Source organism: Microtus pennsylvanicus, chromosome 12 (genome assembly GCF_037038515.1).
Source record: "Microtus pennsylvanicus isolate mMicPen1 chromosome 12, mMicPen1.hap1, whole genome shotgun sequence".
Lineage (NCBI taxonomy): Eukaryota > Metazoa > Chordata > Mammalia > Rodentia > Cricetidae > Microtus > Microtus pennsylvanicus.
In genome coordinates this window covers 62,221,870-62,244,221 of record NC_134590.1, presented here as the reverse complement: position 1 = coordinate 62,244,221, position 22,352 = coordinate 62,221,870, and the positions used below count along the sequence as shown (strand labels likewise).

Below are 22,352 nucleotides of genomic sequence, written 5' to 3'. Positions count from 1 at the left end.
TATTTCCTGAAATATTTTTGTACCCTTTCCCTCACCCTGTCTCTTAAGGGTCTTTTAATTACCTTCTAAAAACCTGTATTTGGTTGCTTAAAATTGCCCTTACCTTATTGTTACTTTTTTCAGGATTTGGGTTTTGTTTTTCTATATTCATTTTTAATCATATGTATATATGTGTGTCTGTGTGGGTATGTGCATGTGAGTGCAGGTGTTAGCAGAATTCAGAAAAGGACACCAGAACCTCTGAAGCTGAGCTGTAGGTACTTGTGAGCCACATAATGTGGGTGCTGGGAGCCATCAGGTTATTTGCAAGACAGTATTTACTCTTTTTTTTAAAAAAAAAATATTTATTTATTTATTATGTATACAATATTCTGTCTGTGTCTATGCTCGAAGACCAGACCCCATTACAGATGGTTGTGAGCCACCATGTGGTTGCTGGGAATTGAACTCAGGACCTTTGGAAGAGCAGGCAATGTTCTTAACGTCTGAGCCATCTCTCCAGCCCAGACAGTATTCACTCTTAACTGCATTTCCAGCCCTCTTTTTAGGTTTATTTGTTTTAATTACTTTATCTACTTTTTCTTTCATAGTTTCTCTAAGCTTTTCTTTCCCATCTGCTTTACTATAAAATCCCATCCATTGTGTCTTTCCTCATTAAGTCTTTATCACTAGAAGTCTGATTTATATCTCCTTAAATATCCTGTCTTTTTTAACCTAAAAAGTATTTATTGATTTGTGTGTGCATGCACCTGCCACATGGAGGCCAGAAGAGGGTTGGAAGTCCTCTTCTATCATCATCTCCATCTATTTCTTTGAGTCTGAGTCTATTCCTAGATTGGACACTCCATTTTTTTCTGCTGTGCTGGAAGCCAGAAAGTTGAGCAGTCTTATTTCTTCTCTGCTTAGAGTTAGGGTTATGGGTGTGCACAGGTTACCCGGCTTGTTATGTGGGTGCTGGGATCTCAATTCTGGCCCTCAATAAGTGCTTCTAACCTCTGAGCTCCTATTTAACTGTTTTAAATAAATATTTTTATTAATTCTTTGAAAATATCATGTAATGTATTTTGATAATCTTTACTCCCAACAGCCCCTTTTATCTCCTCTTGGATTCCCCCTTACACCCTTTTATCCACCCTTAAACTCCCCGTGTCCTCCACTTTTAATTTAAGAATCCATCAACTCCACTTTGCATTGTTCATGCACTTCTTAGTGTGAGGCCATCCACTGGGCCTATGCTCTTAAAGAAAACAGATTCTCCTTCCTTCAGAAGCCATCAACTGTCTATAGCTCCTCAGGTAGGGGTTGGGCTTATGAACCTCTTTCCACTTCCCACTGGAATGCTAACTGGTGTGATTGTCTGGGAGTTCACATTGCAGCAGTTCATGTTGCTTTGCTCTTTGACTCATGGTTCTCATAACCTTTTTCTGTCCTTGTTCTAAGGTGGGCCTTGAACCTTGGGAAGGGTATGGAATATAGCTGCTCCATTTGTGCCTGAGCTTCATTTTTTATAAAGTCGTAATTAATAACTGATTTAATATACTTTGCTAAATTTACACACACACACATATATACTAAAATTTTCTCAATACTAGGTTTTTGGCTAATTGATTATGTTTATTTTTGTTATTGATTGAGTTTTCCTGTTTCCTTTCCTGCTTACTAGTCTTAGATTGGATGCCTGATATTTTGAACTTTTCTGTTGAGTGCTGGGTATTTTTTATTCTGTTGTCTTCAGCCATCTTATGGGATGTAGTGCTGTTACATGAAACCAGCCACTCTTCCTGGTCTTGCTTTTACAATTTGTCAGATGGGTTGCTGTGGTACCTGAACTGGGGTTCATTATTCTCTTCTCCTAAAGGAAGTCAGACCTAACTGAACATTTTACCCAGTGCTTGTCTGCTGGTGAGAGTAAGACTGTTCCCAGCTTGTGTGAGTGTCCCGTGCTGCTCCTTCAGTTCTTTTTTTTTTTTAATTTAAGGATTTCTGCCTCCTCCCATTTCCCTCCCCCTCCCCCGATCGAGTCCCTCTCCCTCATCAGCTCAAAGAGCAATCAGGGTTCCCTGACCTGTGGGAAGTCCAAGGACCGCTCACCTCCATCCAGGTTTAGTAAGGTGAGCATCCAAACTGCCTAGGCTCCCCCAAAGCCAGTACGTGCAGTAGGATCAAAAACCCATTGCCATTGTTCTTGAGTTCTCAGCAGTCCTCATTGTCCGCTATGTTCAGCGAGTCCGGATTTATCCCATGCTTTTTCAGACCCAGGCCAGCTGGCCTTGGTGAATTCCCGATAGAACATCCCCATTGTCTCAGTGTGTGGGTGTACCCCTCACGGTCCTGAGTTCCTTGCTCGTGCTCTCTCTCCTTCTGCTCCTGATTTGGACCTTGAGATTTCTGTCCGGTGCTCTAATGTGGGTCTCTGTCTCTGTCTCCTTTCATCGCCTGATGAAGGTTAATATTCAGGAGGATGCCTATATGTTTGTCTTTGGATTCACCTTCTTATTTAGCTTCTCTAGGATTGCGAATTATAAGCTCAATGTCCTTTATTTATGGGCTCCTTCAGTTCTTCTGATGATTGTTTCTCCTGGCTTTGGGAGCTTCTTTATTGTCTTTGAAGTACTCCCTCCCAAGATCTTCAGTGATCTCTGGACGACTTGTCTTCTTGGTACTATATCCTGTGAGATGCAGTGTTCTTGGGGTCTTTGAACTCACTACTCGTGCCCTCATCCCCCAGCTTGGCTTCTGTCCCCTTGTTGTATTACAGCTTGTGAATACTCTTAAGATCCTTATCTAGGAACATCCTAGGGCCTTTCTAGTGTTTCACCTTTCATGATCACTAATATTTATGGCCTAATGTCCTGTATCTGAGGAATGTGGTGTCAAAGCTGTAGTCTTTAAAATACATTTTGGGTCATTTCAGGCAGAGGAGGGTAAATGCAGAAATGGAAATCTCTCAATATTACATTGTGATGTCTGTGCTAGTGATCTGATTCCCTACAACTCTGGAGCTCCCAGAAGGCCAGCAATTGCATTCTTTATATTTGTAGCACCTAGTATCATTTCAGTGGTGCACCAAGAATTGTGTGCAGGCTGCAGTGAGTCTCATTGGTAGTGACTCTCAACAGTGCCTTAAGCATTCTGTTCAGCTGATTTCATTCAGGGTTCCACAAATGCAAGACTTTTGACTCCTTTGTACATTTCTCAGTGCCTGCCCTGAAAATAGAATGGATATAGATACTTGATTAGTTACTGAATGATTGAGTGACAGATTTGGTGAATAAATGTACAAGAAAGCAGTTGTAATATAATTGTAGATACAAGAGATTGATTTAAAATATTACTCTGATTATCTTTCTCTAATAGTTATACAATTTATATGGAGATTGTCTTGTTCCCAGTTAGCAACAGTAATCGGTCACCTGTGAGTCACTTAATACTGTACTCTTCCTTTCAGTGTGTTGAAGAGGTCCTTGGATACCTGAAATCCTGCTTTAGTCGAGAACCGATGATGGCAACTGTCTGTGTTCAGCAGGTGAGTATTATTTCCTGTCCTTTGGGATTCGTGCTAACACTTTCAGGTGAAGCAACAAAACTTAGTTCAGTTTTAGAAGCTGGTGCTTATTGTGTGATATTAGGAAGGGTCGGGTGTCATTCTTGCTTGCTCTGTGATTGGAACTGTGAGGGGGCAGAGGGCATCAAAAGCAGCACTGGTCCTCACTGCTTTGCCTGTGTTTGCTACCTCATCTCAGTGGACCTATATCTAAAATGTTCATTTTACTAAGAATTATAGAGAATCCCTGGCACAGTGACACCACATGGTGGGAATCTTCAGACGTATAGGGATTCACAACAAAACTTTCCATCATATATTCCTGCTGGATTTGCTACTGGGAAAGGAAAATCTTAAAGGGTGTTTACTTTGTTTTTGTTTTGTTTTCCTTTCTTCATTTTATTAGTGGTATGGAGGATTGAACCTGGTTTTATATATTCTAGGAAAGTACTCTGTCACTGAAACTTTTTAAATTTTGAAACATGATCTTACTAAGTTTCCCAGGCTCACCTGAAACTTGCAACTTACCATTTCAGTCATGTCCATCCTAACCTCTGTCCATCAGCTGGGATTACAGATAGCCCTGTCCTGCTCATATTCATAAATCTATATTAAATTATATTATAACAATATAAAATATTGTTTCAATTTTTTCATTCTAGCTATTGAAGACTCTCTTTGGGACAAACTTGGCCTCACAGTTTGATGGCTTGGCTTCCAACCCCAGCAAGTCTCAATGCCGAGCACAGCGTCTTGGCTCTTCCAGTGTGAGGCCAGGCTTATATCACTACTGCTTCATGGCACCATACACGCACTTCACGCAGGCCTTGGCTGATGCCAGCCTGAGGAACATGGTGCAGGCGGAGCAGGAGCATGATGCCTCAGGGTAATAATTGTGGTGCAAATCTGTCATTGATGACGCAGAGATAAGTAATGTATAGCCCTGCCTTGAAGGCTGCTGGTTGAGCTATGTTGTAGTCTGCCATCTAGAGGTGGCAGGCTGGAGAGAAGGAACCCAAGCTGGCTGCCTGTGAAGCATGATTTCTAACTTCCAAATCCTGCCCTGGACTAGAAGTGGATCACATAGTGTCCTCACCTATTAAAAGCATTTGGTACTTGAAAGTGTTCTTGAATGACGGACATTCTTTATAGTAAGGTGCCATGTGTCAGTGGTGGTTTGTTCTATGACACAAAAGACTGCCTTCAAAATGGTATAATGGTACTAGTGTTTAGAGGTATTGAAAGTCACAGAAAAGTCTGGGGTGTGTTATTTTTGATTTCTACATGAATTTATTTTAATCTTTTTTATGTCAGGAATGTGGAAGTCCCGCCCACCCTTCCTTCTTCCTTTTAGGGCCTTATATGCTGGCCATGTATTTTACCACTGAGCCCCATAATATCCCTAATTTGAGATGCTATTCTGTGTAGTAATGGTAGTAGAATCCTTATTTTCCTTTTTATGATGACCAGACAATGTTGGAATCAAGGAAATATTCCTATTCTGGGCTTTATCTTGATGCTTACGTTTTATGACTTGGGTATCTCTCTATGTTGCTTAGGCTGATGTTGAACTTGTGGGCTCCATCAGTCTTCCTCCAAGAAAACCAAATGATATATGTAAATTATTTACCTTCCAGACAGCTCTCACCTTTCTTTTAAGCCCTCTTAGAGAGTAGACTGGGGAGTGAGTTTCCTGTAACAGCAAACATGGGTTCGAACTACTTCTGTAGGAACAGCATAGGTGCTGCGCAGCTGCACTCTCAGATGAGTCCTGTTATCTCAAGCACATGCAGCCCTTATACCCAATGCCCTTTCCAAGTCTCATTTGACATGTTCTGATTATTTGAACATGAAGTTGAACTGATGGATGGCTGAGTACAAAAGAGATTATTAAAAGGTATTTGTTGTTTCTGCCTTTGGTCATTTTGCAGGTGGTTTGATGTACTCCAGAAAGTATCTGCCCAGCTGAAGACGAACCTCACAAGCGTCACAAAGAACCGTGCAGATAAGGTGAATGGCATTGCAGCTAGAGGTGGCATGTGGGCCATGCCACAGGGATGCAAATGGAGCTCAGCGCTTTCTAGATTGGTTGCCAGAAGCTTTTAATTGCAACAATGGTTTCTTTCATTTTTTTTTCCCTATAGAATGCTATTCACAATCACATTAGATTATTTGAGCCTCTTGTTATAAAAGCTCTGAAGCAGTACACCACCACGACATCTGTACAGTTGCAGAAGCAGGTTTTGGATTTGCTTGCACAACTGGTTCAGCTGCGGGTCAATTACTGTCTGCTGGATTCGGATCAGGTTTGTCTCTATGTCTGATAGTCACCATACCTAGCTGAATACAAATTACCCTGAAAAGACGCTGTCCCAAGTCTGTACCATGTTCCAGTTGGGTTAGGCTTTAGAAATTTCCATATGTTTTCCACATCTGTATACCTACTCACAACTCCAAAACAAGGTTGTTGTTTTTTTAATTTATAAGATATAATTTAAGATTTATTCTGGTAGGATGGCATTTATGCAAAATTCATTTCTTAAAAATTGGTGATCTTCAGTTAGTGCTGGTGGTGCTCGTCTTTAATCCCAGCACTTGGGACGCAGAGGCACGTGTATCTCTGAGTTCAAGGCCAGCCTGGTCTAAGGGGAGTGAGTTACAGGACAGCCAGGGCTATACAGAGAAACCGTGTCTCAAAAAACAATAAATAAAATTAAAAATGGGTTATTATTTTGATCAGAGAAGCTTCCTTTTTCAGTGGGCAGTGGATGTTGAGTGCTCAGCTCTAAATGGGACATCTGTTTCAAACCTCTTCTCTCCTCTAAGGCTCAGGGAACACTGCAGAATGAGTAGGGTAGGGAGTAGAGGGAGGGAGGGTGCTATGAAGTGCTGTCTCTGGACATGACAGAGCTGCTGAGGTCACAAACTCACTGCAGCTGTCATCACCTGCACAAGATCACACCAGTCAGCACCCCAGCATGACTGGAACTGGGGCTCAGAGACCTACCCTAGCTGAAAAGCTATTGGCAGTTTTAATGGCTGCAGGGGAAGGGATTGCCATTTTTCTTAGTGATAGGGCAGCACTAGTTGTACTCAGTGTACCACCATGTCTTGCCCACCAGTCATAGTTACTATACAAATTCTCTTCAAGGAAACCTTATTTCCATGCCTTTTCCAAGAAGAAATTGTCTTTAGGTTGTTAAAAATTGACCATCATTTTTGTGCTATGATTTTTGGGCTACTCTTTCTGTGTGAGTTACAAGGATGTGCCAGTTGGGGAGAATCCTTGGCCTTCATAGACTCATGGTCATATCATAATACCAAGTGCATTTAGTTCAGCTTCAAAAGCCCCCATAGTCTTATAGTCTCAACACTGTTTAAAAGTCCAAAGTCCTGTTTGAGACCAAAGGCAATTTCTTAATTATACCACCCTTTGATTTGTAAAAGCAAATTACATATTTCTTATCTATAGTGCTGTAGAATATCCATTCCCATTCCAAAATGTAGGAATGGGGACACAGGAAATACTGAACCAAAGTAATACCCAAACCCAGTAGGACAAACATCAAAACCTATAGCTCCATGTATTCTTCTGTTCTTGAGTTTTTAAGGGTTTAGATGGCTCAGCCCCTTGAACTTTGCTGTTATCACATACATCTCTCTCTTTCTTGGGTTCTTTCACTCCATGTATGTAGCTCTTTGCAGATAGCACAGGTCCAACATCTGCAACATCTTGGTGTCTCCACACTCCAGGTTTTAACTTTCATAGCTTCATGAATGGCCTCTTGGGGCCTCTTGCAAAGACTCCTTTTCCTCATGGTTGCCTGGCCTTGGCAGTTGTCTGAAACCACAGAAGTATCTATGATCCTCTCACTATTGGATTTTTCATGCCTCCAAAGCCAATTCCATATGGAAAATTCTGCCAAGTTTGGCCAACAGTTTGGTATGGACTTCCGCCCCTTTGACCACACTAGCAACAACTTTCTTGTTTGAAACAATTGCTTTATAGGGGCCAGCAACACCCAGTGGTCTCCTTTCACAAGTTAGAAACTTAGCTAGATGAGGTGTTGCCCTTATAGCACCCTTCTCATTGTTACAATGCAGACCAGGAAGCCTCTCCTTAATGGCACTAATCTCTTTAGCAATTACAGCTTATCTTTCAGTGCACATATGGGATACGGAGCAATGTTAATTGCTTGTTAGTGCTTTTTCTCTCCAAACTGTACATTTTTATTTCTGCCCTTTTTGTTCTTTTTCACTCTAGACATGCATAAGAGTTATCCGTAATAACCAGTCCATAGACTCAATATTATGTTGTCTTTGAAATTTCCTTCATCAAAGAAGTTAGTCCATTACTTTTTAATTTAGACTCAACCAACTTCTTAGGACATGAGCAAAAAACAGGCAGATACTTTACTAAAATATCTCAGTAATGACCTCAAGTCTATTGGATAATAAAGATCTTGTTTCTTTCTGAAACCTCAAGAGCCAGGAGTTATTCTCAACATTCTGCATTATCCTTGCCACTACTAGAACTACTACTGGTTCTGCTAAAACTGTCCATTAAGTTCTGCTTACGGTATGTAACTAACCACTTTCCTATTCAAGAGTTCCAAAGTTTTTCCACATTCCTCCAAAAAACAGCAATGGGGTTCTTTACAATACTTCACTTTCGTAGGAAGTTCTGAATTAGTTACTTTTTACTGCTTTAATATAAAATACAGGACCAAAAGAAATATATGGGAGAAAACTTATTTTGCCTTATGGTTTCAGAGGGATTAGAGTCAGTCCATCGTGAGGACTGGAGAGATGGCTCAGCAGTTAAGGGAACTTGCTGCTTTTCTAAAAGACCCAGATTTGTTTTCCTGGCACCCACATGGCAGGAACTCTTTTGCAACTCCAGTTCTGGGGAATCTGACACCTTCTGTCTTCTTTAGGCAAAACCTTAACACATAATATCCAAAATAAAAAAGGCCGGTGTGGCCACAGACATCTGGAGCAGGAAGTTGAAAGCTCACATTCCATCCACATTCAAGAAGCAAAGAGAATGAACTAGAAGTAGGGTGAAGCAATAAACTTTCAAAGCCTGTACCCAGTGACATACTTTCTTCAGCAGGGCTTTACCTCCCAGATACTATCAGCAGGGGACCGTTTACATCTGAGCCTATGAAGGAAATTTCTTATTCAGGCCACCATAGTGTGCTTCCTTCGTTCCCATACCCTGGTAACCTATTCTACAGTTGTCCTCTATGTGGTCTGTAGAAGAAACAGGCTTGGGGCTGTACCTGGAGGATAGATAGGATTGCAGTCTCTAGAACACTGATGGATGCATCTTAGGTAGAATACCTGTAAGACTGCAGCCTACCTCTCTTCTCACTTTCCTACTTCCTACTCAGCAGAGGTAAAAATCATCTCCATTTGAGCTATTCATCATAGATAGAAAATTAATTCACTAGTAGATATGTTAGGTAGACTTGGCTGTCTTGCCAGATAATTTCTGTAGTTATTCTATCTAGAGTGTTTCCTCAGATAATTTCTGTAGTTATTCTATCTAGAGTGTTTCCTCTAAAACAGAAAGGTATTTTGTTTTTCTTCCTAAAATTGCTGCCTGTTACTTGACATTGAAAACGCTCAGGACTTCCAGATTTTTGTGTGCTGTGCCCATGTCTGAATGTATGTCCTTCATTCTGGGCCCGAGCCTCCTACCAGCAAAGCTTCCTAGCCAACCACTGGTGATAGTTTGTTTTTCTTACCATGAACTCTGGCCTCCTGTTTGTTCTTGTGACTTTCATCAGTGGGTCCTGTAGAGGGATAAATGCAGAAAACTGAGGCACAAACTCAGTTCAGATACTGATTTACTAAGCAACTACTGAATGTCTATGCATGCCCCAGAACTGCAAAGCAATGGGTGTAAGTTCTGTTGTTCATCTGTGTGAGTTTCTTCTAGGGTGATGAAATCTCACAGAAAATGAGAGTCACATAGACCGGCTCTTCAGCCCAGATACTGTCTCTGTTCCTAGGGTTGGCTTTTCCTCCTGGCTCCTCTAATGTCTGTCACAGACAGCATCTAGGCATTGTGTACTACAAGACTCATGCTGTTAGATCACCACTCTCTGGAAACAGTTTTCAGATGTGATTATGAGTAATAGCTAGAATTTATTATTTTCCCAGTGAGGATTCATCTCTGTATTTAGTCACTTTGTTTTGTGAGACAGTCCTATCATGCAGCCGAGACTGACCTCAAACTTTGATCTGCTGGCCTTAGTTCCCCCTTTGCTGGGATTACAGGCCTATACCAACCTGTCTGCCCTGACCAGTTCCTGAAGGCATGCCTGGAGATATTCTGCAGCTACCTGACTTTAGAGTAGCTTTGAGAAAGTTATTATAAACAAGCTAATCCTACTGTGTATGTGCTTGGGAATAGTTCACAGATCAGTAGAAAAAAAGGTACCTGGCTTTTATGTTGTAAGCCTGTGACTGATGGCAGCTTTTCTTTTCCTGATGTAGGTGTTCATCGGTTTTGTGCTGAAGCAGTTTGAGTACATTGAAGTGGGCCAGTTCAGGTACTACTGTTTAGTTACTTCAGTTATTGTCCTTGTTATCTAACACGTGTGATCCTAGGTCCGTATAGTCATAGGAGCTTCAAGTGCTGCTGGTTTCCAATGGAGGTCTGATTTACATGTTTTCCACTTTTACTCTGCTGAACACTTGCTGAAAACATTTCTCAAGATGTGCTTAGAAACAGTTGTGCATCTGTTCACTAGTGTGTTCTCATTTAACATTCAGAGTGTATGTTTATTGTGACAGGTCACTAAGTGGCGTCTTCTTACATAGTGGAACCCTGTTCCCTAACTTTAGAGGTAACAATTTTAGGCCATGATTTAGTAAAGGAAGTGATTATAAACTTTAGTTATATTGACTGCAGTTTTCCTTGCTAGACATTAAAGCTTTAATAATCTAGCAGTACATGTAACAGATTTGTAATTTTTGAAAATTACAGTTCTTAATAAGTAGTTTGTAAAGCACAGTACTGGAGAGTGTTGTGAGAGTCCCCGAGATTTAGAGACCCAGGTCTTGTTCTGATTATGACACCCTGACTCTGTTGTTTTGATCAGGGAAATTTTCCCTTGGTGTCTGAATTTCTTTAAGAGAGGAAAAAAAAATGAAGTGCTAGGACGATCTTACTTGCTGGCATCCAATGTTTAAGGTGCCTCTCCTGCTGGAGCTTCACTCTCCTAACCATTAGACTGTCCCCGTGAGCAGAGGCAGGAAACCCAGTGGTGTGGGTGGGGTTAAATGAGGTTGTAGAATCTGCTTTACCCTAGTACTTTCTTCTGAGGTTGAATCTTGACCTATGTTATGCTGTGTATGCATATCACTTATCTTAGTTTTTAAAAAGAAATGTCTAAATGGGTGTTTTTGTTTCTAGGGAATCAGAGGCAATTATTCCAAATATATTTTTCTTCCTGGTTTTACTGTCTTATGAGCGCTACCATTCAAAACAGATCATTGGAATTCCTAAAATCATCCAGCTATGTGATGGCATCATGGCCAGTGGAAGGAAGGCTGTTACACATGGTAATGGGATACATATTTGCTTGTTGTCCTTGGTCTCACCACTATCCACTTTTAACTGAACCACAGCTCTGCACTGCATGTGCTGTCTGTGTACATGTATGGGGGCTCATGCATGCTGCACATAGGTTAGAGATGTTTGAGAAGGGAAAAAAAGCACATTACTTATTCACAAAAATTTGTAAACTACTTGAGGGAGATTAAAAAATTGTGAAATATATAAAAAAGTGAAAATATAAAAATAGTGACATGATTAAGATACAGATAGATTCTGATAAATATCTCTGTTTATGAAACAAAATTTTAATTTTGTCATTTGTATTTGCTTTGTTCTTTTTCAGAGGGAGGGCATAGGCTCAAATCTGGGGCCTTACATGAGCAAAGTACTTTAATTTTGATCACACCTCTAGACTTAGAAGAATTTTAAATCTAGCTTGTCAAATCATATTTTGACTTTTTTTTTGATACAATTTCTCATGTATCCCATGCTGACTTGAACTCACTATGAAACCCAGGATGCCCTAGAATTCCTGATTCTCCTTCTACCTCCTGAGTGCTGGGATTATAGGCATGATTACTATTCCCGGTTTGTAAGGTGTAGGGATTGAACCCAGGACTTCGTGCATGCTATTCAACTTTCTACAAATGACCTGCATTCACAACTCAAATTCTGAATCCTTCCTTCCTTCCTTCCTTCCTTCCTTTCTTTTTTTGTTCTTTTGAGACAGGGTTTCTCTATGTAACAGTCCTGGCTGTCCTGGAACTCACTCTGTAGATCAGGGTGGCCTTGAACTCGCAAAGATCTGCCTGCCTCTGCCTCCTAAGTAAAGGAATTAAATGTATATGCCACCAAACCTAGCTATAAATTCTGATTTCTTTTTACTGGTTTTGGTGTTGTAGTTGGACATTTCCTTGGGGAAAACAAAACCTTGGGGTTTTCTGTTTTGCTACATTATATTTTAGAAGATAAACTATTCAATGTTTAATAAACCACATTGAATTTTATATACAACTATATATATATATATTTTTTTTTTTTGATTTTTCGAGACAGGGTTTCTCCGTAGCTTTTTTGGTTCCTGTCCTGGAACTAGCTCTTGTAGTCCAGGCTGGCCTCGAACTCACAGAGATCCGCCTGCCTCTGCCTCCCGAGTGCTGGGATTAAAGGCGTGCGCCACCACCGCCCGGCTTACAACTTTATTTTGTAAGCATGCTGCATGAAAGTAAAAGGCTAATCAGTTTAAAACTATGGGGAAGCTAAAGGTTTTTTTGCACATTGGTTTTTAAAACCCCTTCACTTCAAGTTAATGCCATGGCTGCCTGATTATTTTGCTGAAGCTTAAGTATGAACCATAGCTAATGGTTAGCCACTTAGCTTTCCCCCTTTAGCTGATAAAGTAGGTGTGTATTTTAAGTATGTTCTGTAGCTGTATGATGGTGTATGCCTCTGTTAATGGCCTTCCTGAGGTGGAGGCAGGATGACCGTGAGTTGTGGCCAGCCTGGGCTGTACAGCTAGGTCCTGACTTGTACATCAGCAACAATGACCAAAAAGAATGTGTCGTGATTCTTCCTTAGAACTTTTAACTCCAGTCTTCTAGCCTTTCCCTGTTGGATTCTCCCTATTCCTTTGCTAAGAGTTTAGAGCAGTGCCTCGTAACCTTCTGAGTGACCCTTTAATACAGTTCTTCATGTTGTGGTGACCTCTAACCATAAAATTATTTTAGTTACTACTTCATAACCGTAATGTTGCTATTGATACGAATTGTAATGTAAATATCTGATATGCAGAATATTTGATAAGCAACCCCTATGAAAGGACCATTAAACACCCCCCTCCAAGAGATTGAGACCCACAGGTTGAGAACTGCTGGTCTAGAAGCTTCTGAGCTTTGGTATAGATGCAGTCTAAGAACTTTGCAGACTCCACCTAACTTCTACAGGGGAGCCTAAACTGACCAGAGGCATTGATCGGCCCTCTCAGTCTTCATAAACTTTGCCTCTCATGCTCCATCCGAGCACAGACTGTGAAATGCTGATAGATGGTTTAGTTGATTACAGTCAAATACACAGACTGAAGTGGGAGAGATGGCTCAGTACTAGTTTCTCTTTCAAAGGACTTGGGTTCAGTTCCAAGCACCCATATGGTGACTTACAATGTCCTATTCTAGGGGATCAGATACCTTCTTCTGGCTTCTGAGGACACTTGTATATATGTTGAAAAACAAATAATAAAGTAAAAATTAGGAACTAGAGAGATGACTCGGCAGTTAAGAGTACTGGCTGCTCTTGGAATTAGTTTCAAGTACCCACATAGTGGTTCACAACCATCTGTGAGCCCAGTTCCAGGAGATCAGACACTTTGTTCTGGCTTTCTCAAGGCACTGAATACATGTGCTACACAAAAAGACATTCAGGTAAAATACCGATACACATAAAAAAATGTTTTTTTTAAAAAATACATGGATGTAAGGTTTCCTGGACTTGTAGTGTCATTGCACTGAGAATTAGTGGCAGTCAGCCATTTTTTTTTTTTTTACTTCATGCTAGGTTGCTTGTTCATCTGGAGGAAGTTCAGTAAGCAAGTAAATGCAAGGATGTTACATGGCACTGAGGGTCTGGATATGTATATATTCTTTCCATAGACCACCAGAATGTGTGTGTATACAGAGTGTATGTTTGCATATATATGCGTACATGCATATTCATATCACTAAGTATTTGTGCATATGTCACAGATGGTCAGGGTGTTTGTGTTACCAAAATTCAGGAATGTATGTATGCATTTCAGTAGGTGTGCTGTGTACCAATTAAAGCCATTTCTATTATCATTGTTTTCCTATATGATACTGTTAAACCAATTAATTTCGTTTGACTCCTATTTTGGATAAAGATAAGTAAGACCTGAAAAAAAATTCTTAATTTAATGAGTCAGTTTTTAACTTAAACAGTATAATAAATCTAATATCTTGACTTATAATATACTATGTAACTGTATTGATATCTCATTTGTATTTAAATAAATAAAGTTTGCTTGAAGTTCAGAGAGTGAAACAGCTGCACTGGTCAGCTTTACAGACCAGACAGTGGTGACACACACCTTTCATCACAGTAGCTACACTAGTTTACTAGTTTGCCATAGAAACTGGGCAGTGGTGATGTATACCTTTAATCCCAGCACTAGAGAGGAATATAGAGAGGAAACAGCTCTCACTCATAGTCACATTCTGAGATTTCTGAAGCAGGATCGTCATTTCAGACTGAGGTAGAAGTAAGAGTCAGTGGCTGGCTGTTTTGCTTTGTTTTGTTTTATCTTGGCTTGGTTTGGTTTGGCTTTTTTTTTTTTTTGAGAAAGGATTTCTTTGTAGCTTTGGAGCCTGTCCTATCTCTTATAGACCAGGCTGGCCTCAAACTTACAGAGATCTGCCTGCCTCCTCTCCTGACTGCTGGGATTAAAGGCATGTGCCACCATCACCTGGCACTGTTTTGCTTTTCTGGCCTTCAGATTGAACTCCAATTTCTGTCTCTGTGTTTTTAATTAATTGTGCTACATGTAACCACAATATTTAACATCTTTTTAAGTAAAATCAGGTAGTTTATGCATAAAGTAGAGAGGCTACTGTTTTGGTTATTTGGAATGCTTTCTTATTTTAAAATTGACTTTGATTTCAGTCACTTTTTGTCAGAAGTGATGCTGCGTTTGATATTAAATCTATGGTTTTTGTTGTTATTAGAAGCCTTCACTGACAAGCTGTTAGTCAGTGTTGAGAGGAAGAACCTCTTACAATAGCATGATCATGATTTCAAATACACTTTTTAACAATCCTAATCAGTCCATTCTGTAAGCCAAGTACCAACTAAGGTTTCCTTTATTTCTTAAAAGTACTTTGAAAGTCTTGATAGTTGTCTAAGTGTCATTTTTTTCTACGTAGCCTTATTTGCTCAATCTTTTGTGCCCACAGCCATACCTGCTCTGCAGCCCATTGTCCATGACCTGTTTGTGTTAAGAGGAACAAACAAAGCTGATGCAGGGAAAGAGCTTGAAACCCAGAAGGAGGTGGTGGTGTCGATGCTTTTAAGACTCATCCAGTACCATCAGGTAAGAGGAAGGTACAGTGATAGTCACATCATCAACATGGATAAGCATGCTGTTTCCATGAGCTTCTGTGTGTGGTGAACAGTCTCAGGAGCATTGGGTTCTCTGGGACTTGAAGAAATGGTAGTGAGCCAGCCGATGGAGGCACACACCTTTAATCTCAGCCCTTGGCAGGCAGAGGCAGGTAGATCTCTGTGAGTTCGAGGTCAGCCTGGTCTACAAAGTGAGTGCCAGGACACGCACCAAAGCTACACAGAAAAGCCCGTCTCAAAAAACAAAAACAAAGGTAAATGGCAGTGAGAGAAGAAAATGCACTAGGTACTAAATGTAACAGAGGCTATTTATTCTCAAACATGGTTCAAGCATCAGTTAATTGGCAGTGTTGATCTAAACCATTGACTTTTTTAAAAATACTAGAAATTTTAAATCTGAAATAAAATAAATAGGTATTTACTTCTTGAAACAGTCACTTTTTTTTATTTGTACTCATTTTTAGTTTTGTTTCCCCTAAGCTGGAACAGGGATTTTAAATGCTATGAGTCAATCCATGTGTGGAAATGTAGTTTTCTTAATTTTTGTCCCTTTTAAACTTGTACTTTTGCCTGTCCCTCTCTATTTTGTTAGTTCCTTTCAGCTGCCTTTCTCTGAATCTTCATGAAAAACCACAAGTTTAAACAGCACTTTCTTTGTTACATTTTGATCAATCGTTGTAATATTTAATTAAATGTTTAATGCTTAGTTAAGTCACATGACTACAATAAAAAAATACAAGAGGCAAAAAGTAATTTGAGAGTAAGCAGATGACCCTGACAAGCATGGCAGGGCTGGTAGTGCCTTGGGGAAGATTATACCACTTGTGCATACACAGGTCAGGGTCTCAGTATGCCTCATGGAGATTCTTGAATGCCCATGAACTAAAGGGGAAACAAGGTTCTTGTGTAGCATGAGCACTGCACTTGGACCTTGAAGAGAGGCAGCTTTGGGCATGCTGTAGTAGGATTAGGCTTTATGTTATCCCTGAGATGGTGTGCATCTTTTATAGCAGCCATATTTTATAACTCAGGGATTAGCAGATTCTTTTCTGTAAACCACAAACTAGCCAGCATTGCAAGCTTTGTGGCCTTCCCAGTCTGTAGTACCTGGAAAGTAGATACAGACAGTCTGTGTACAGATGGCATGACTGTGTTCCAATAAGACTTTCTCTACAAAATGGGCTGTGGACCAGGTGTCTCTGTTACAAACTTTTTCTAGGTCATAGATACATCTATTTTGAATGACCAAAATGACTACCAATAAACTCATGCTCAGCTTTGTATGACTGTTGTGAGGGCTAATCGAAAATAGATTGATTTTGCAAAGAGCGCTGTGGTAGATTTAAAGTACATAGGAATATAAGATATCCATCCCATAGAGTGTTTATTCAAGGCTGTCTTTGATTTCTGCAGATTAATGTAAGTCTGGTTTTTCCTTAATCTCTTTCTTCATGAAATCTTATAATGCCGTAGAAATAATACGAGTCTTCCTGAGCCCAGCATGGCTCTGGCTCACCCATGCCCTTGGAGCTTACTGCATCTGTCCTTGTGTATGTGGGGTTTGTTTGTTTGTTTGTTTGTTTTGGTCTGCTTCACATTCACATATCACAGGATATAGATTGTGTGACTTCCTCAGTCTTCATTGGGGATTATATATCTTTGAACCAGACAGTTGCCTTGCTGAGCTGGGACCAATGTGGGATGTGACAAAGTAGAGGTCCTGGATCAGGAAGAACTCTGATCTTACCCATTCTTGCAGGTGCTGGAGATGTTTATCCTCGTTCTGCAGCAGTGCCACAAAGAGAATGAGGACAAGTGGAAACGGCTATCTCGGCAGGTCGCGGACATCATCCTGCCCATGTTAGCCAAGCAGCAGGTTTGTCACCGTGGTCTTGGTTTGCCATCATGTGTAATTTATTTCAGAGTGGACTGAGATGCTTATGAAGCTTGGGTTGTGATCATTATATCCTGACAGGTTCTTGCTCTCAAAATTGTCCTGATTGCTGGTTGTGGGGCAAGTAGCTTGTTTTATTCCCATTTTCCTTTGAGGTTGAAATTACCTTCTCACTTTATAAGTGGGGGAATTAAGGTCAGAAAGGGTATTGAGGTTTTCCATCCTCACAGAGCTTGAGGGTGCAGGGTCTGCAATTGATTGGCCCAGTTCTAACTTACAAACTGAGTCGTTTCAACTGAGTCCTTTTTTATTTTATTATCCTGACTCCTTTATTCTAGTCAGTTAGGTATTTTATTTGATCTTTAGCTTTATGATTTTCCATTTGTTTGTTTTTCTTTTTACTTACACAGTAACCTAGCAGTTATTCATCACTTGCTCAGAATTTCTATAATAAAATGACATTACTAGTTAATTCAGAAAATGCAGTCATCTGGTTGTTCCACATCTTATGGAAACAAACAGCCCTGGCTCCTGGACCATGTGTGCCTTAAAGTACAGGAGTCTGTGTGACTTTTACCATAGCACCATTACAAAAGAAGATAGAGAACAGACAGGGCCTGGCTATAGACAGTTCCACCAGAAAACCCAAATTAACCTTTGGCCATGCTTTGAATGAAACCCCCTGTTTTATGGCAAGGCACTGCTTTTGAAATAGGTTCTTTAGAAAGCACAAAGTGGTCATGGTTCTCCTCATTTCATAAACACTTGTGAGGCATACTGTATCAGTAGTTACCGTCTTCATGTGCTAGGTAGTATTTCAGGGATAGATAGAAAATACTTGACTGAACAAAATATATTGAAAAGCAGTGTTCTCCCACCTTAGAGTCAAGTTTTTATTGAGGCAGACAATGAATAATAAGGTAGATAGCAAAGGAATACATTATCAAAGCGTATAAAATATCAGGATAGTAGTTATTTGTGGAAAAGTGATAGTGTCAGGATAGGAGGATGCATTCATTGTTCAATCAAAAAAAGCAGGTGACATTTGAGTAAACATGGAGGAACAGTGCAATTCTAGCAGATACCTTCAAGAGAATGTTTCAGGCAGAGCAGAGAGCAATGCATAGTCCCTGAGATTATATAGCATTCCAGCTGGAAAGGGAAGGATGTGAGGGCTGGAATGGAGACTGTCTTGAAGCTTTACTGGAGCTATTGCTAAAGTAGAGTGCAGCTGATACACTTCTGAAAATAGGATTACCTCTAAAAGTAAAATGCTTTTAACTTTTAGCTGCAAGGACATGATAGGGATGGTGGTGATTGTGTGCCCTCAAGGTGCAGGAATTATGTGTGTGAAGCTGGCATTTCAGTTGGGTTCCACAGACATGCTTAATTCCACAGATGCACATTGATTCTCATGAAGCCCTTGGAGTATTAAATACCTTGTTTGAGATTCTGGCTCCTTCCTCACTACGTCCCGTGGATATGCTTTTGCGGAGTATGTTCATCACTCCAAGCACAATGGTGAGTCTCACCAGACACTGCTGGTGCACTAGAGGGCGGGTTCCGGCCCAGATCTGCCACAGCTGGTGAGTGGAAGAATTTACATTTTTCCAATTCTTCACCTGAGCCTGATCCTGCTTCTATAGGACCATACCTGGAACCAGTGCTGTAGGGACTTTCTGGTGAAGTAGTAAATTGGGGTAATTTTCTTCCTTGAAATTAACAACAGGGGGAAGTTTAATCGTTTTTTCTTTTTTCTTTTTTTTTTTTTTTTTTAGGCCTCTGTAAGCACCGTGCAGCTGTGGATATCTGGAATCCTAGCCATTCTGAGGGTTCTCATTTCCCAGTCAACCGAAGATATTGTTCTTTCTCGTATTCAGGAACTCTCCTTCTCTCCATATTTAATCTCCTGTCCAGTAATTAGCAGGTTAAGAGAGGGAGACGGTAATTCAACATTAGGAGAATGCAGTGAAGGGAGACAAACGAAGAATTTGCCAGAAGAAACATTCTCAAGGTATACTTTCTTTCTGAAGTGTAAACTGACCTGAGACTTTTGGCTGATCCCATGGTATCTCAACAGCAGCAGCCAACAACATTTGCTGGTCTTCCTTCGGGTCTTCTTTTTGTTTTAGGTTCATTTCTTTTTATTAAATATATATGAGTGTTTTGCCTATGTGTAAGTTTACTGAGTGCACGTGGAGGCCAGAAGAGGGCATTGAATCCCCTGGCCCTGGAGTTTCAGACAGTTGAAACCTGCCATGTAGGTTCTAGGAACTAACTGAACCTGGGTCCTCTGCCAGAGGGTCTCTTGAATCCCAATCCATCTTTCCAGCCCCCTTACCCAATTTTTATTCTCACCCACCTCACCAATGGCCTTGTGTCACACCTTTCTTAAGGTCCTGTCTCATTCTAGCTGTCTTTGTGACAGACTTGACAAGTCTGTGATTAAGCAGGGGTGACCTGCCCTACCTGCAGCATGTTAAAAGATGAATTGCCTTTAGAATAGTTAAAAATATAGAGTAAGCCACTGAAAAATCTGCCTTGTATTTATTTCACCATGTGCTGCTTTAAGAACCTCATTGCCAAGGTGAACAGCATCTAGGAGGTACCTGCAGGTATCTTGTGTCTTCCCTTCCACATGGTATAGGAGCTCCTCCTGGGCAGTGGTATGATCACTTTTCAGGCACTTGCCAGCACTTTGCAGGAAGAAGTATCGCCTACTCCTGGAGTACTTGGTACATTAGAGCAGTGCTGTGAATGTGCTCCTTAGGGCCTCCCATATTTTCAAGGGGAGACACCCATGGTGTCTTATCGTTTGCAGAGTTGACTGGCAGCTCATTACCCTCTCTCTGCTGAGTTGAAGGAGTGGGTAAAACTGGTGTTACACTAAATTCCTTCAAATTACCAGCTTGTATTTATGTAACACTCTTACAGCTGATAAAGCTTTAAAAAAATAATCACTTGTCATTTTGTTTGATGGACCTTGAAGGTGATATGATTATCATTTCATATTTGAGGAAGGTGATATAGAGGGAAGCAGAGCCTTCGTTCACAGTGATGGTCTGAAACAGTTAATTTTCACTTTGTTCCGTGTGCCGTCCTTGTGGTTTGTTGTTTATTTATTTATTTGTTTGTTTATTTATTTTACTTTATACAAACTGATGGTCTTTATTTCACACTTGTGCTTGGCATAAGCTCACTGATAGTGACCTAATATGCTGTCATATACTCCCTTTCTTGGAAGGTTTCTTTTACAGTTAGTTGGAATTCTTTTAGAAGACATTGTTACAAAACAGCTCAAAGTGGAAATGAGTGAACAGCAGCATACATTCTACTGTCAAGAGCTAGGCACACTGCTCATGTGTCTCATCCACATCTTCAAATCTGGTAAGTGAATCCGATTAGACTTGGTAGTGGTTTGTGTTCCCTGTCTCCAGCAGTGCCCTGTTCTCAGGGTAGTTGTTCTCCATACTCCTTGTGCATGTGAGAACATGATGATAAGAGTGAGCCTGGTACATATGGTCCAGCAGTTACGTTGATAGGCAGATATCTGGAAGAATGGGAGCAGAGTGCTTGGAAGATGGCTGTATGCGAGTCTTCATAACAGCATTCATTATATGGCTAAGATGTAGAAGCAACTTTGACATTGGTGGGCTGGTTGAAAGCCAAATATGGTATTATACATAGATTATAGAGTTGAATGTGTTTATGCATGGAATCTTTTCAGCCTGAAAAAGTAAAATAATTCTGACATAGAAACAACATAGGATATTTGAGATAACTTAGTAGTTAAGCGTATTTTCTATTGGGGGGGGTGTTGTTTTTTTGTTTTTTGAGACAGGGTTTCTCTGTAGCTTTGTAACCTGTCCTGGAACTTACTCTGTAGATTAGGCTGGCCTCAAACTCACAGATACACATATACCTGTCTCTGCCTCCCAAGTGCTGGGATTAAAGCTGTGTACCACCACCACCCGACTATATTTTTTATTCTTGCAGAGGACCCATCTTTGCTTCCCAGTATATTAGAGAGGCTCACAATCATCTGTAACTCCAATTCCAGTAGATCTGATGCCCTTTTCTAGACTCAACCAGAACCAGGCACGCACAAGGTGCACATACATATATGCAAGCAAAACACTCATATACATAAGATAAAATTAAAAAGCCACCATAGGTACCCTTGAAGATATTGTGTTAAACAATGTAAGCCAGACACAAAAAGACACAGTTTCATTTATATAAGATAATAAGAGACTAGGATGGTAGTTGCCGAGGGCTTTAGGAAAGGGATTTAATGACTTTAGAGTTTCAGTTTTATAAGATGAGAAGAATTGTAAATGGATGGTGCTGATGTTGCATAACATAAATGCATTTAATACCAAAGCTGTATATTTAAAAATTATCAACGTGGTAAAGTTAATGTTTTATGTACTTTACCACAATAAAAAAAGAAGTGGAGGCCAGCAGGATTGTTTAGTAGATATAGGTGTTTGCAACCAACCCTGATAATCTGAGTGTGATTCTGTCTGTCTGTCTGTCTGTCTGTCTGTCTGTCTGTCTGTCTATCTATCTATCTATCTATCTATCTATCTATCTATCTATCTATCTATCTATCTATCTCTACTAGCTATCCTGGAACTTGTTCTATAGACTCCCAAGTGCTGGGTTAAAGGTGTGTGCTGCCCAGCCTAAATGTGATCTTTGGAGAACCACACAGTAGTAGAGTAATGTGCCAGAATTTAATTTTGATAATGGATGCTAGTTTCAAACTATCTTATTTCCTAATACTGATTTTTTTCTTTTATTTTTTTTCTTTTTAAACATATTGTTTGTTATCTAAAGATTTATTTACTTGTTTTGTTTGTATGAAACAGAGAGACAGAAAGGTCATGAGCCATGTCAAGGTGTGCACTTAGAGGACAACTTCTCAGGTGTCTGTTCTCTCTTTCCACTTTGTTTTGGGGTAGGCTCTTGTTTCTGCTATTACACTGCCAACAAGAGCCTTTCAGCAATCCTTCGGTCTCTGCCTCCCGTCTTGCTGTAGGAATTGGATGTACACTACACATCTGTCATGAGTTCTGGAATTGGAAATCAATCATCAGACTTGTGCAGCAAGGATTTTAACCCACTGAGCCATTGCCCTGGTCCTTAAAGATCTTTTGATTTATGCTTCACTGACCACTCGAGCAAATTGAAAGTTAAGAAAGTATGCC

General features: G+C 40.3%; 1 protein-coding gene across 2 annotated transcripts in view; it reads left to right on the top strand.

The window, feature by feature from the left end:
• The window catches only part of Htt (huntingtin), a 139,586-nt gene that overhangs the window by 70,632 nt on the left and 46,602 nt on the right, over window positions 1-22,352 (top strand). For both annotated transcript variants that reach the window (XM_075943833.1, XM_075943832.1), the window contains exons 30-40: window positions 3,449-3,526; window positions 4,207-4,430; window positions 5,476-5,554; window positions 5,689-5,850; window positions 10,052-10,107; window positions 10,974-11,122; window positions 15,080-15,216; window positions 17,005-17,121; window positions 18,538-18,660; window positions 18,918-19,153; window positions 20,384-20,526. In XM_075943833.1, the coding sequence (XP_075799948.1) occupies window positions 3,449-3,526; window positions 4,207-4,430; window positions 5,476-5,554; window positions 5,689-5,850; window positions 10,052-10,107; window positions 10,974-11,122; window positions 15,080-15,216; window positions 17,005-17,121; window positions 18,538-18,660; window positions 18,918-19,153; window positions 20,384-20,526 (1,504 nt within the window). The remainder of the gene's footprint in view (window positions 1-3,448; window positions 3,527-4,206; window positions 4,431-5,475; window positions 5,555-5,688; window positions 5,851-10,051; window positions 10,108-10,973; window positions 11,123-15,079; window positions 15,217-17,004; window positions 17,122-18,537; window positions 18,661-18,917; window positions 19,154-20,383; window positions 20,527-22,352) is intronic.